The 13,599-nt window shown below is 38.9% G+C and overlaps 2 protein-coding genes across 8 annotated transcripts; one reads left to right on the forward strand and one right to left on the reverse strand.

Annotated features, from left to right (window-relative positions):
• Window positions 1–19: 19 nt before the first annotated feature.
• LOC111219043 (retinoid-binding protein 7-like) lies at window positions 20–8,595 on the reverse strand. Of its 4 annotated transcripts, XM_022741615.1 has the most exons (7): window positions 8,491–8,595; window positions 7,982–8,121; window positions 6,736–6,919; window positions 4,956–5,080; window positions 1,216–1,394; window positions 1,002–1,103; window positions 28–879 (listed from the first exon to the last, which is right to left on the reverse strand). In XM_022741615.1, exons 2-7 carry the CDS (start codon window positions 8,094–8,096, stop codon window positions 820–822), a joined length of 765 nt encoding a protein of 254 aa, XP_022597336.1. In that variant the 5' UTR covers window positions 8,097–8,121; window positions 8,491–8,595; the 3' UTR covers window positions 28–819. The 4 variants fall into 4 exon arrangements, with proteins under 4 accessions (XP_022597335.1, XP_022597336.1, XP_022597333.1 ...); XM_022741612.1 differs by lacking the exons at window positions 28–879; window positions 1,002–1,103; window positions 1,216–1,394 and adding an exon at window positions 3,056–4,038 and having other exon boundaries at window positions 8,491–8,593; XM_022741613.1 differs by lacking the exons at window positions 28–879; window positions 1,002–1,103; window positions 1,216–1,394 and adding an exon at window positions 3,056–4,038 and having other exon boundaries at window positions 8,499–8,557.
• Window positions 8,196–10,855, forward strand: lzic (leucine zipper and CTNNBIP1 domain containing). 4 transcript variants are annotated; one of them, XM_022741620.1, is made up of 7 exons: window positions 8,196–8,264; window positions 9,116–9,242; window positions 9,423–9,558; window positions 9,691–9,789; window positions 9,938–10,033; window positions 10,285–10,366; window positions 10,456–10,855. In XM_022741620.1, the coding sequence occupies exons 2-7, from the start codon at window positions 9,142–9,144 to the stop codon at window positions 10,509–10,511; spliced, it is 570 nt and encodes a 189-aa protein (XP_022597341.1). In that variant the 5' UTR covers window positions 8,196–8,264; window positions 9,116–9,141; the 3' UTR covers window positions 10,512–10,855. The 4 variants fall into 4 exon arrangements, with proteins under 4 accessions (XP_022597341.1, XP_022597339.1, XP_022597338.1 ...); XM_022741618.1 differs by lacking the exon at window positions 8,196–8,264 and adding an exon at window positions 8,355–8,499; XM_022741617.1 differs by lacking the exon at window positions 8,196–8,264 and adding an exon at window positions 8,634–8,801.
• The last annotated feature ends 2,744 nt before the right edge of the window (window positions 10,856–13,599 follow it).

Below are 13,599 nucleotides of genomic sequence, written 5' to 3' on the forward strand. Positions count from 1 at the left end.
TTGGACTCCGTTAGGTTAGTACCAGGTAAGGTACAAGCAGCAATATGGCAGATTAGCTACTGTACAATTTTTATATTTATTATACTGCAAAATTATTCATTACAATCCCTACCTCATCATCATCACATGTAGAATAAATGGTGACACAGGGCAGATCTTTGAGTCAGAGAACCCAATAGCATACAATCAGAAAAAATAACTTTTATTTTTCTAAAGATAGGATGACAAAAAAGAATGACAGAATAAGAAAAAGATGCTGCTTCAGACTTCTTTCAAAACCCATTTTATTATACAGTCACATAAAATCAAATTGCATTCCGAACATCTTGCACCTCACTTTTTGTTGTACATTGGGTGTAGATGCATCTACATGAATGTGAGATTTTAATTTTACAAATAGCTCAACCAAATGCCAGGTGGATAGCACAAGCCAGTGAAAAGAAACATTTCCTCAAATTTGTGTTATCAGACAAAAGAGATTTTATGGAAACAAAAACTTATCACTTAACAGAGCCTGAATGGACAAGCTTTTTTCAGCCCATTGAAACAAGCAATAAAGATGCATGATGCTGAAGCCAACACCAGCAAACTACACAACAGTGTAGACCAGTATCTGACAAAAGTAATGCAGTGATGCCATCTACTGGTGTAAATCCATACCCTGAAAGGACGGATATTTTCTCCTGAACTGAGTACAGAGAAAACACCACAGACTGAACTTTTACTGTGGTTTTGTTGTTCAGGGCTTAGAGCGGTGGATTTAACACGATGCTGTTCATCACAGAGTAACATCTCCTGGAATACAACTTTCATTCTTCTTCACTCAGCCACATTTTTCTTAAAGACCTGCTTGCATATTTCTCCTTCGCAGTGCAACTCCTGAGGGTAATGGGTCACAGAAATATAAAATAAATACAATGTCATTAAATAGCACAAGAAATACAAACGTTCTGTGCATTATGTGGAACAAATATGATTAAATTAGCCGTTCATGTTCTTACCAGATGTAGCTTGTCGTCTTCAACCCAGTGAGTCCAACCCCGGTTCTTCTTCTCTCCAATCTGTTCACACACCAGTTTATTCCCCTCCCATGTCACCAGTGACTGCACAGAAGGTAGAGGAGACAAAACTATTTTAGCAGCCCAAATAAAAAGGAAAAACACATCACATGATCTACAAAACACTTGTTATCATTATATTTATTACCATCCTCACCTTGACATGTCTGTTGTCCAGTCCCTGGGTATATTCCACAAACTCCTGGCCCACTCTGAAGGAGATGGTGTAGTTTCGGAAGGCGCTGACCGTTTTGATGATGTACTGGTCGCCGCGCTGCTCAATCACCTTCCTCAGCTTCAGCCTCAGAGCAATCTTTCGTAAGTAAGGACTGATACCTGGAATGGCAGAAAAGTGTTTTACGTGAATGTACAGAGAGAATACAGATCTGGGGGACACATTCTCTTTCTCACATAGTCCCATGCATACCATAAACAGCACTGATGCGACAGCGCAGGCGAATGATGGTTCCCACAGTGGCTTTGTTCAATGTTGTACACTGTCATGTCTGCATGCATTTTACTGTACAATTAAAAGTTTGACAAATAGAAAAGCAAACATCTGGAGTCTTTCACTACAGATGTAACATCAGAAGAGAATTGTTTGACTAAAACAAAATGCTTTAAGGACTTACCCAGTGCAATCATGTAGCCCTCAAAGTTGACATTGCTGATCATGTCCCATGTTCCACAGAGGCTGACAGGCATTTTGAGGAATACTTTTTTTCCTCCTTCTGAGATGTGTGTGTGAATGAAATGTGATCCTCAAACTGCTGAGCTGATGAGGAGCTCTGAAGAGAGGCTGAGACAATGCTGCTTTGTAAAGTAAAGGGTTAGGTGTGCTCTTAATCTCCTTCACTATCGCCTGAGGACCTTGTGAGGATGAGGGCGGGACTCGTGTCAGTGCCAGAGCGTAGAGGGGGAAGCCCAACATGTCAGACTGGTCCGATCATGCACTGCACTGAAAACAAAATTGTGACACAATTGTGTCACAGATTTATTGCACGTGCATGCACACAAATGGAAAGAAAAAAATGTTGACCTTAATGTTTGGAAGAAGTATTTTCTGCAATGGTTAATTATAATCCATTCCTGTTTAGCATTTTCATTCCTTATCCCATGACATTACAAAAAACAGTTGATAGATTTGCATACACAATGTAAATATAGTAGTAACTGAAAGACTTTCTGCATATGAAAATGAATTCTTAAATATGTTTTTATGTTGGGGCTAGTCCTCACTATTTTCAATTGTGCAAATTGTAACTGTGGAATAAATATCTTCTAGCTTTAACGCAAACCAGGGTCAAACACCTGTTGTTTTTATGAAGAGGACCTGTGTGAAAGTGGTGCACCTTTCCCTACAATGTGAAAACTAATGTTGACATTGGTCGTTTCTCTGGCATGCAGCTTGGAAGGCATTGACCCAAGTCCAATTTAAAAGAAAAGAAAACACATGGAGCTTGTCCAAACATTATGGTAGTTTTTCTTCCTCATGACTTTAAGCAGGAAGCAGGAAGCAGGTCAAGGTCTGGGTTGTCGGTCTAGATGTTTATCTGTCATGAGCACCTGACACATTAATTAACTGTTTAATAGGATAAACATGACTTCTGTTATGTCCTGAGAATCAACCAATCTTAACCCAGTTACTTTGCATTGGACCCTTTAAATGTGAATGACATATTCAGGTTTTTGATGTAATCTAACAATAAAAGTAAATTAAATAGGCACCAACTATGATTCTAATGTGATGTAATCAGTTATGCTTTCATGTCAACACACTGCGATTACAGTGATGCTTTAGTTGGTTGAAATTTGTAATTTCAGTTGTTATCTTCTGTTAATGATGATTACCTGAAAGGTAAGTTAACCCCCTCCCTGACAAGCAGCATTTTAATCAAATAGCCAAGGTGTCAATTTGGCACTTCCCTAACTGAAGATGTTAGGAATTTCTTATCTGTGTGACAATAGCATTGTAACAGGAATGAAAAGCTTGCAAGCTGGAAACCAAAGAGGGGTGTTTATTTCATTTCAAATCTGCAGCACAAGATACAATTTTAAAGCCCATAGCCTACTCTTCATTTTTAAAATATCCTGCTCTAGGTACAAAACACGTGATGAGTCGAGAGGAGTGTACTGAAGCACCTGGGGGCAAACGTGGTACAGCAAGTAAAAAGATTAAAATGTATTTGTTCCTGATCTTATTTCATGTAACTCCAAATATAATGAATGTAAAATGTTTCATTCAAAATTGTCAATCCCTGGTTCATTAACCACACACCAGATTTATATGACATTAAGATGACTTCCAAGCCAGTTAAACTGCTACTAAATTATTTAGTTCTTAACTTTTGTATTTTTCCACACACACAAGCTACTTTATTGCAGTAACTAAATCACTTCACTCAGGAAAATGAATGAACGCTTCTCCTCACACACACCATTAGAAGAGACTTCTGTGTAGAGTAGGCACTGGTGGAAGCATAAATAAACTGTCACATTTGTTTTAAACTCACAGTAAACGTCCAGCACTTAGTGTAGACAGCTCACACTTCTGTTTTGCAGCTGCAGCAGTAAAGCCCTTAGCTCGAGGAGGCATCAGTGTATCTCTGAAGGGGTGCTAGAACCACATCAGCATTTTTCTGCTCGCTCTCAGCACTGTAGAGGTCGCACTCTTGAATGTAGTGAACCACAGGGTCTGGCAGGAGATACCTGACGCTCTGACCTCGGCGAAGCGCCCGGCGCACGTGAGTGGCTGAGACATCATTGGCCACCCACTCATGGACCATGTGGATGTTTTTGCGATACTTCCACAGCATGTCTGATTGGTGGATGAACTTGTTGGGCTCACTGCCACTGCGGGTGATGCAAACCAAACCGTAGCGGCCCACAATCTCAGCGATATCCTCCTGCTTCCACATATTGGGTTTCCCGAAAGACTCAAGGACATCAGCCCCACACAGTAACATCAGCTGAGGGCCGTCTGAGCGTAGACAAAACAGCTTATCAAGAAACCCTATTTGTGTGTAACTTTTCTTAACAAAGGGAAAAGGGAAAAGAAAGGGGGAAATCGAGTTTAAAGGGAAAAGACAGTAGAAAATGATAAAAACAGACAGGGAGATCATCAAACATTAGGAGATTTACAATTGAAATTAGGAGATGAAAATATAAAATCATAAGAAACATTAAGTATTTATAAAAGCTTCTTTTTCTTTCTTATAAAAGAATTATTTAAAAGGAGTCTTTACAGATGTAGCCTGTCTGATCTCAATGTGTAACTAAGTTAAGAAGTCAGTGCTCTCTGTCAGCGGGCGCTTCAGTAGATTCAAGTCGTTTACAGTTATGTAAAAAATCAGTGCTATGCAGACTCTGAAAAAACCTATTGTAATAAAGTGTCAATAACAGTTATGACATATTGATCTTATTTCCTCATGAGTCTTTGTCTAATGTCACATGAATAGCACACACATGCGCTATTCCCATGCAGTGCAGCTACTGTACATGCTGGAGATTCACAGTCACAGACAATTCTTGTCACCGGTGTGAAGAATGTCGGAAAACAAACAGGTAAACTTGGACGTCACATTGAGTTTGTGTCACTGATGCGTGCATTGTTTTTTTTTTTTCTTTCACCCCTGGAGGTTCATCTCTCACCGTCTGTACTGGCTGCCATCTGACTGTCTTTACTGTAAATGGTGTGATTGGGTGTCACCCACCACACAACAACACACCCCGAGTATCCACACCTTTAAACCATTGTCTCCTGTTATTATGCTGAATACAGTGAACCATGAATACAGTGGAAGCAGGATGAGACTTGTGGGAGGGAGGAGAATAAAAGAGAACAGAGAGAACAATATTTAAGTTACATAACACTGCACATCGCCACACATGACCTACCTCTCCTTTTCTGATGAGATGAAACTCCAAGATAATTCTCATCTATGCGTCTCTTTTTGGTGTGCTTGACTGTGTCCACATCATCATTGTTCCGTGCTGCTGAAAGCAGTTCCTCATGGTGATGCCTACATGAATACAGACAAAATTTATGTAGCATCAAAATATCAGATTTTTTATCCATCAAAAATTAAAGGGGCAGGGTGGGGGTGAGGACTAACTGCACTGCAATATATCAGTCATTACCCAGCCAGCACACTATTGTATTAGGCTTTAAGCAAATAAATCTCCTTTAACCCTGGAATAAAAGGTCATTTTTGTGATTGTGCTTTGAACGAAATATCCATTATTTATCAACTTAAATTGATTTTATAATTTGTGCAAAGTCCATTTTTAATCAAAATTCAACTTTAAGTTTTTCTTAATGTTTGTTTAACTTATGGTGAATTTATAAAATAGCAATGTGTCACTCAAGGGACCATTTTTAAATTAACAGCATAATTAATATTTAAAAACAAGCTCTGTCTTTGCCAGCGATGCTTTAAGTCTGTTAGTCTGGCTTCAATATTTTATTATTACTTTAACTAAGCCTAAATGTCTTGTTTGGATTGCAAGGTTCTGGGCAGTATTCAATGATTCATACTCATAATCATCTTGCCCAGCCCCTGACAGCCATGTCATCCAGTTGTGTGTCAGATGTCAGATGAATGTTTATTCTTTCTGGCAGCAAGTCAAAACCTGTGATGAAATGCAACTGGAAGCACGGGTTTGGGTTTGAAACGTATTTATGCAATCATGTTTTCACCAACTGCAAATTGTCCAATTCTTTTACTGCATGTAGTGCATCCCTTTTTAAACCTGAAGCTCTCTTGCCACATTGTGGTAGAAAACTGTCAAGGGCCCCCTTTTCTTCACCGCAGGCATATCAATTATATATACTTACATTATTTCTCATTAATAAATAAATGATACATTATATATATGAGATTCTCATTTATTTATAAATGAGTATCTCATGATCAATAATGTAACATCAGGTCATTTGATTTAATGCCTTGACATGCCTAAAATGTTTGATAATGGATTTAGGGCCAGATTATTCCTTTTCTGTTCCTTCAGAATACAAAGGTTTTCTCTGTTAAAATGTTTGAAAGCTGTGTGCTGTAACTGCAAGGATTTTGCACTGTATGTATGAACAGCACAGATGACATGATACAAGATCAGGTAATATAACTAGGACATTATAGTTTGTTTACATTTGTGCCAACATAATGGCATCATTAGTCCTTTGCACTTAAGAATCACATCAGATCTTAAACTTGAGGATCTGCTTGTAAGGGTCTGCTTGTAAATCATTTGTTTAGCTGTCATTACTATCTACGCATGTTGTGTTAAGAGTGAATGTGTTGTTGTTGAATGTGTGGTTCAAGGTGTCTTCACTGACAAAGAAGAATTACAGGAAAGAAGGAATTCTGAAAGGTCTGACAGAAAGTGCCTTATGTGGCATGTCTCTACAAAAACACCAAAAACAGGGAAAAAAGCCTAATTTGCAGGAAGCACAGGTACTGTCAGTGACAAGACATAACAATTAGCAACTCGTGGGTGCCCAGTGGCTCACCTGGTACCGTGCAAACTATTTAGGCTGTGGCCCTTTGCTGCATGTCATTGTCAAGTTCTCTCTCTCTCTCTCTCTCTCTCTCTCTCATTCCTGTCTCTCTCTCACTGTGACTATAACAAAGGCAAAAACCCCAAAAAATAATAACTAAAAGAATTAGCAACTTACCGAACAACTTTAGCTGTCTCCACCCACTCAGGCTGCAAGCACTCCCAGGAATCTACTGTGATCCAGTCTGAGTTCTCTGTTGCCAATCTGGCCATCTCCAGACGGTGGCTGGCCTCAATCAAACCCTTCTTTTTATAGCCATCACTCACTGGAGAGATGATGCCTTTCACCACCCTGTACTGACCTTAGACACAAGGGAAGGAGTGTGATTAAACAGGTGATTAAAAGCAACAGCACAGTAGATGGGACTGGGAATTTTACCCACACAGTATGCACATTATTCCTTTTACGTCAGTAGATGGGTTCATTTGATGAATTAAAGGAACCAAAGGGTTGGTTCATTCATATGTGTAATTTAACAGACTTTCTCTGGTGGAAGCTAGCAGAGGTGGAATATAACTATGTATACTCAAGGAAGTACTATATTGAAATACTTCATCTAAATTTTCTATTACCTTATACCTCTACTGCACAAGTTTCAAGGGAATTATTGTATGTTTTACTCCATTTTATTTCCTTGACAGCTTTAGTTACAAGTAACTTTTCAGATTAAATCTTTGTACAGCTTTTATTCATCAGTAATAATAATCTACTAAAATAAAATACTGTATATAATAAATGACTGACAAAGTCCATTCTGTACTTTTGCTTAGGTAAAATAACGAATGCAGAACTTTTATTTTGAAGTATTTGGTATTTAGACTGCATTTATATAGCGCTTTTATCCAAAACACATTTGCCTCTCCTTCACCCATTTACACATACACTCACAGACCCATGGCAGCAAGCCAAGCAAAGTACCCAAGGACACTTTGGCTCAGGTATCGAACAACCAACAACTTGCTCTACCTCTTGAGCCACAGCTGCTATTTTAACTCTTACACTTGTATTGCTACTGAATCTGATCTGAATATCTGAATGTTTCTTAAACCTTTGTTACCTAAACATGCTGGTAGTTTTGCCTCAGCTTAGAAATATTAGCCTCTGTAATTTCTCCCTCCTGTCCAAGACTATGGAAGTGAACTGAATTTCATTTGTGGTGCGCACAGCATTGATAAATGGTTGTTGATTTTCTTTCAGTGCTATGAGCACCACAAACACAATTCAGTTCAGAATATCTGCAAACCTGGGCAATTAAAATGCACACTACCTGCACAGCTAGATATCCTTAGAGGTGAGTGAGAGAGTGTTTTTTTGTGTAATTTGGTTGAACCCAAGACAAGATCAAATTTTCATTTCACTCAACCTGTGTCTTCCAGATGATCTCGAGCCAGTTCAAACATCCTCAGGTGCATGTTGGTGATGGGGTTGAATGAGCCGCAAGCCAGCAGGACCAATGAGGTTATATTGTGAGCTTCCATGCCTCCCAGTGGAGCTGGGAATACACTACAACAGATGTGGTGAGGAAAGCAAACACTGTAGTTAGTTAACCGTCTTCGATGGGTCACATGTCAATAGCCCCCTGGTTCCCTGACCTTTGAGAGGGAAAGGGGGCTCTGTAACGTCTACACCAGAGTGAATTACAAAAAGTTAAGAAAAGAAATAATATATATATCATTGCGTGTTAGCTTCATTTATCTTTAGGACTGTCATTTAATTAGAAACCGCAGCGAACGTTAGCTTCGTCTGTAATTAGGCAACGCGAGTTTAACGGTTGCCACCAAGATGAACGTACAGGACGCTCCAACGATCGAAAGGTGAACAGAGCTAAGTCTGGACAACGAAGAAAGCGTCAGAATAATGCAAATAACTCACTGGACTACCGTAAGAATTAGCGGCGGTCAGCTGCTCTGTAATGTGTCTTTTGCTTCCCGTAGTATGGACGGTAAGGACTACGTTAAAACTGATTGGTCGGGATCGAGCAGGAAGCCGACAGCCGCACCCACGCTCCTGAGCTACGTTCACAATCACAAACGCCTCGATAAACATCTTATTAGCGCATTTAAAATAAGCTGTTGTTTGCGGAGATCCAGTTGAATGATTTAGTTAGCTTTGTGGTACACTCGCCAAGCTGATGCAAACATTTAAATTATCGCAAGGCTGATTTACAACTGTTCTCAAAGAGAGTACGGTGAGATGTTTTCTTTTAGCATGCTAGCTAGCCATTCAGCTAACTAAACAACTTTCCTTGTTAAGACAGCAGGGTCTGAGCTTCTGGGAAATACATTCACCAACAGTTTGTCAATAAAGTTAATGTCTAGCTAAATTTTAAACAGTTTTTTTGTAATGCTAGCTCCAAGGTTAGTCATTGCTTTTGAAGACAGTCTACAGATAGCATGCTAGGTTGACGTTAAAGTTGCCTGGTGGCACATTGGAGCGATAATTCCCATCACAACCGGAGTATGGTTCCTGTCTCATTCTCTGTTTGCGTTCTCTTTAGGTCGGGACACAGTTTAACCAAGAAGGATGGCTTCTCGGGGGAAATCAGAAACTGGAAAACTGAGGCAAAATATGGAAGAGCAGCTTGATAGATTGATGCAGCAGCTTCAGGATCTGGAAGAATGCAGGTGTTTTAAAGCAAGATTCATTAAATTCATAGAGGCGTTGAGTCTCTTTACTGAATGAAAACATTTGACATTTTATAGCTGGCAAGTGATGATCTACTCTTTGCCAGAAAACACCATACAGGCATGTTAATATTTTCTCGTGTGCCTTTAGGTTTCTCATCCTTTCTTTGTTTGTTCCAGAGAAGAACTGGATGAGGAAGAGTATGAGGAGACAAAGAAGGAAACCTTGGAACAGCTGAGTGAATTCAATGACTCTCTGAAGAAGATCATGACAGGAGACATGACACTTGTGGATGAACTCAGTGGGATGCAGTTGGTATGGACCATCAATGGAGAGAGTGCAATTACTGTGTATTAAGGATGACTTTAAGAGGTTATAGAAGAAGTAACTTCATATAATGTGGTATAAACAATGATTTTTTTTTTCTGATATCTCCATCTTCATCAGGCAATCCAGGCTGCTATCAGTCAAGCATTCAAAACTCCAGAGGTGATCCGACTTTTTGCAAAGAAGCAGCCAGGGCAGCTGAGAACCAGACTAGCAGAGGTTTGCACGACAATATCTAGAATATGATTTTTATTTCCATTTAATGCACAGCTGTAGAATTAGCTCAACTGCTCAATCATCCCTCAGTGTTTATCTGTGCATTGCTTGGTCTGAAAATTGTCTAACTGCTTTGTGACATTCTGTGCAGATGGACCGAGATGTCATGGTGGGGAAACTGTCGCGGGACGTGTACACACAGCAGAAGATGGAAATCCTCACAGCCTTGAGAAAACTGGGAGAGAAGGTGTGGAACACTTGTGATGTTTTTTTCCATGGGTTGATGGGTGATTCACTGGCTTGTGCTCCTCAGTCCACTTGAACTCTTAAAGCTGCACTGACTCATTTTAGTCATTTAGGTGACACTAGGCTGACAGACCGGCTGATCAGAAGAAGTTGCAGTTTAAGCAGCAGTTTTAGCAGTTTAAACACGTTATTGTCAAATGATTGAGGCTTGGATTAACGACATATATTTTTTGTTTCTGTCTGGTCTGACAGCTTACTGCAGAGGATGAGACTTTTCTCATTGAAAATGCCACAGCTACCCTGAGCCAGTTTGAAAAAGTGACTGCAAACCTAGGTGAGAATAAATGTGATTTCACACAAATGTCTATTCCACAAATTCTTGGATGAATGTTCACATTTATCTTGTTTTGCTTTCTTTTTCAGGGTCTGAAGACAAAATTATGGCTTTAGCTAGCTCTGGCGTGAAAACCAAAGCATAGTAACTCTACAAAATATTAATTTTAACTCCGTCTTTGGTATTACCAAGAAACAAATGTGCCAATTGATTGTTGATTTTGTAAATAATCAGTGCACTTCTAGGTGTTGCTGTGGATGCTAACACTTTTTAATAGTATTATTTTATACCCCACAACTTTTGTAAATGTCTTTTATTTGTCCAAATAAGTGTAAAATTGTATTATAGGTACGAGTATATGATTTGTTTAATATGAAGACATGTACATGAATGTAGAGGATCGTCCAGGCAGTTCATGAGAACTACTTTGTTGTGATTTGTGCTGTGTTTCTTGTTGGGTTTCTGTGTCTGTCTTAAAACCTGAAAATTCAAGTTCAAATTTTGAAGATGTTGATTTGCTGTGTGAGTGCTGCATTGTTGCTTTTACTAAACTGTGGTGTGTGCAGGGCTTTGGACAAAATAACAGAAATACCGCATGAAACAAAAGTTTTAAATACAGGAATGAAGTTAAATGCTGTATACATATAGTTCAACTTGACAGTATTCAGCTGTTTGTAAACTTGGATATTCTCATAATCACATCTTTCACTATATTTTCATAACAATCGAGCAGTAAACTCATCCAAGTAATGGGAACCTAAAATCACAGGCACGTGTCACAATAGGTTTCAAATTGTTGAAAGTACATGCAAAATACGATATTGACAAAATGGGACAGTGGTAGTAACAAGTCACGGCTCTGACAGTAATAAATGGGAGCATGGCAAAGTAGTTAGTAAAAAAAATTATGGCCTCTACTCCAGATTTTCTGATCAGTCTGTCTCAACAAAATATTGACTTTATAAGCCTCCTAAATTGGCTTGCCATTTGAAAATGCATTTTCAAATTTAGTATTAAGATGCATAAAAATATGATCAGATGAGCTTATAATCAGCCTGGCTGCAATGTGACAAAAAATCCACTTGACGGATTTGTTGCCATCTGTTCAACATTGTGCAGGTCTTGTGATGGTTTCAGCAGCCAACTCATGAGAGCCATTCAGTCTGATGAATAGAGCTTGTGGTTGTTTAAAAGGCTCGGAACGAGGTCACTTTAAAGTGTGTTCATGGTGTCCTCGCACTGCAAGATGTTGATGGTGCCTGGGTTACAAAAGTAAAATAAAAACCCTTCCACCATGTCTTCAATCACCAGTTATAAGCACGATTGAGCCGTTTTAAAGAAGTCTCTGGAGGAAAGAGTAAGACGTAGATTTTCACCTTCTTTGTCTCGAGGAAAATGCGAAATTAGAGAACAGAATATGTCATTACACAGAATTCAACACATTTAGGAATACATTGATACATTATCAGGTGTTACTGTTATTTTGTCCATCTTCTGTATATTCATTGATTATCAGGCATTTCAAACTGTGCTTCATTTGACAGCTGTAGCATTAAATGGACAGTAATCACATACAGTGCTTCATTATATTTCATCTGGTTGAAACTATGTACAACTTAATATCATAATGTTTAAAGCATCAGTCTTAATTGATATTCAGCTTTGAAACCATGTAACTTTGAATGTAAGTAAAAACAATATCACTTGCACCTTTTATTTTTGGGCTACAAAGAATTTCATTTTCACCAGCAGAGGGTGCTAATGTTCAAGATTTAAAACACTCAGAAGCACCACTCAGGGCGTGTACCACCAGCATTACGTTTACACTCATGATATGAGCAATGATTGAGGGAAAACAAGAACAGACGAAAGTTATACCCCATCTTATCATCCTTTATTTTGTTTGCGAGCAAGCATCAACTTCACTACAATTTGCCATTTAATTGGTAGAAAAGTGAGAGCAGCTCCAACAAGCACAAAGGACGCATCCAAACGTTCAAAAAACACTGTCACCTTCCATTTTGAGCAAATTTTTAAAAGAAAAAGAAACAAAAAAATATATATCTGGAGTGTTGTGGACGTGTGAAACAGACGGTATGAGAATCAGTAGTGTATCACGTCTCCTTTCTCACTCCAGTCTCACAACCCCACATGGAACGTACACAAACTTGTGGTTCATGCAAAGTAAATTCCCCTTACATCTTAGTGTTATTACAGTATGGCTGCATTTCAGTTTGTTAGGCAGTGACATTCAATTCAACCAACTGACACTTAGCTCAGGGGCTGACCAGAAAGAATATAACCCAGAAAACTGGAGATGGTGGAGTCACTGCGGAGACTTGACTTCAGAGTCGGTGTGCACATTATCAGTGACCCATGGTATTGTACTTTGAACTGTAGATGAAACGTGGACATTTAGTGTTTGACATAATGAAACTGAGAATTTCGGAGTCGACAGGCTTAAACTCTTGTGAATTTCATGCTGCCCTCAAAATCATTTCTCGACAATTCAGGCGATAGGACACTGTTCAAAATTACCTTCCACTATACACAAATAGCTCAATTAACAGTATACCCATGTATGCTGCCAAAGCAATTTCATTATGTACTGTGCATCTTTTTAAAGGTGGATTCCGTCAATATGATTTAGTACAATATGATTTAGAACAATATCTATAGAAGATACAATATGGATCTACTTCCTCTACACATCAACATGGACACATGACATCTATGTGAAAATGTTTGTCACTTTTAATAAAACTAGCGGTGGACTATTGTTACAACAAACTGAAAGAAAAATGTAATCCCCAGCTCTGTAAGAAATCTAGCATTAAACAAATACAAATAAAAAAAAAAAACCCACAAATATAAGAGCATGGATTTTTGTTAGACCTGCTAATTTCGCTATGATCGAAAAAGGCAAAAGGCACTCCCATCTCAGCCGGCTCAGACCTGGCCTCCTTTTCACAAGTCCGAGTCATCATGGAGGGGAGACTGTTCACTACATTTCCACCACAGACCTCTAAAAATCATAAATTAATTGGACTTAAAAGTAAAATACAACTGTGCGACAAAAATCCCCATCAGTAGCCTGGAAACCGTCTCCAAGGAGAGCCTGTTATGTGTTTCTGAACTGAAGTTTGGCCTCTGAAAATATATTTGCATGCAAAATATAAGACTTGCAACGCCAACATTTCTAATCTTGATAATGCCACATTCTGCTCACTGCA

Source organism: Seriola dumerili, unplaced genomic scaffold (assembly GCF_002260705.1).
Source record: "Seriola dumerili isolate Sdu_G_001 unplaced genomic scaffold, Sdu_1.0 BDQW01000056.1, whole genome shotgun sequence".
Lineage (NCBI taxonomy): Eukaryota > Metazoa > Chordata > Actinopteri > Carangiformes > Carangidae > Seriola > Seriola dumerili.

Coding starts and splice junctions, on each gene's coding strand:
- LOC111219043 (XM_022741612.1), bottom strand. CDS start 8,096: ATGGAAGCTCACAATATAACCTCATTGGTCCTGCTGGCTTGCGGCTCA. Junction 5,081..6,735: donor GAGACAGCTAAAGTTGTTCG/GTAAGTTGCTAA, acceptor GTATTCATGTAG/GCATCACCATGAGGAACTGC. Junction 4,039..4,955: donor ATCTCATCAGAAAAGGAGAG/GTAGGTCATGTG, acceptor GTCTACGCTCAG/ACGGCCCTCAGCTGATGTTA.
- lzic (XM_022741620.1), top strand. CDS start 9,142: ATGGCTTCTCGGGGGAAATCAGAAACTGGAAAACTGAGGCAAAATATG. Junction 9,243..9,422: donor CAGGATCTGGAAGAATGCAG/GTGTTTTAAAGC, acceptor TGTTTGTTCCAG/AGAAGAACTGGATGAGGAAG. Junction 10,034..10,284: donor TGAGAAAACTGGGAGAGAAG/GTGTGGAACACT, acceptor CTGGTCTGACAG/CTTACTGCAGAGGATGAGAC.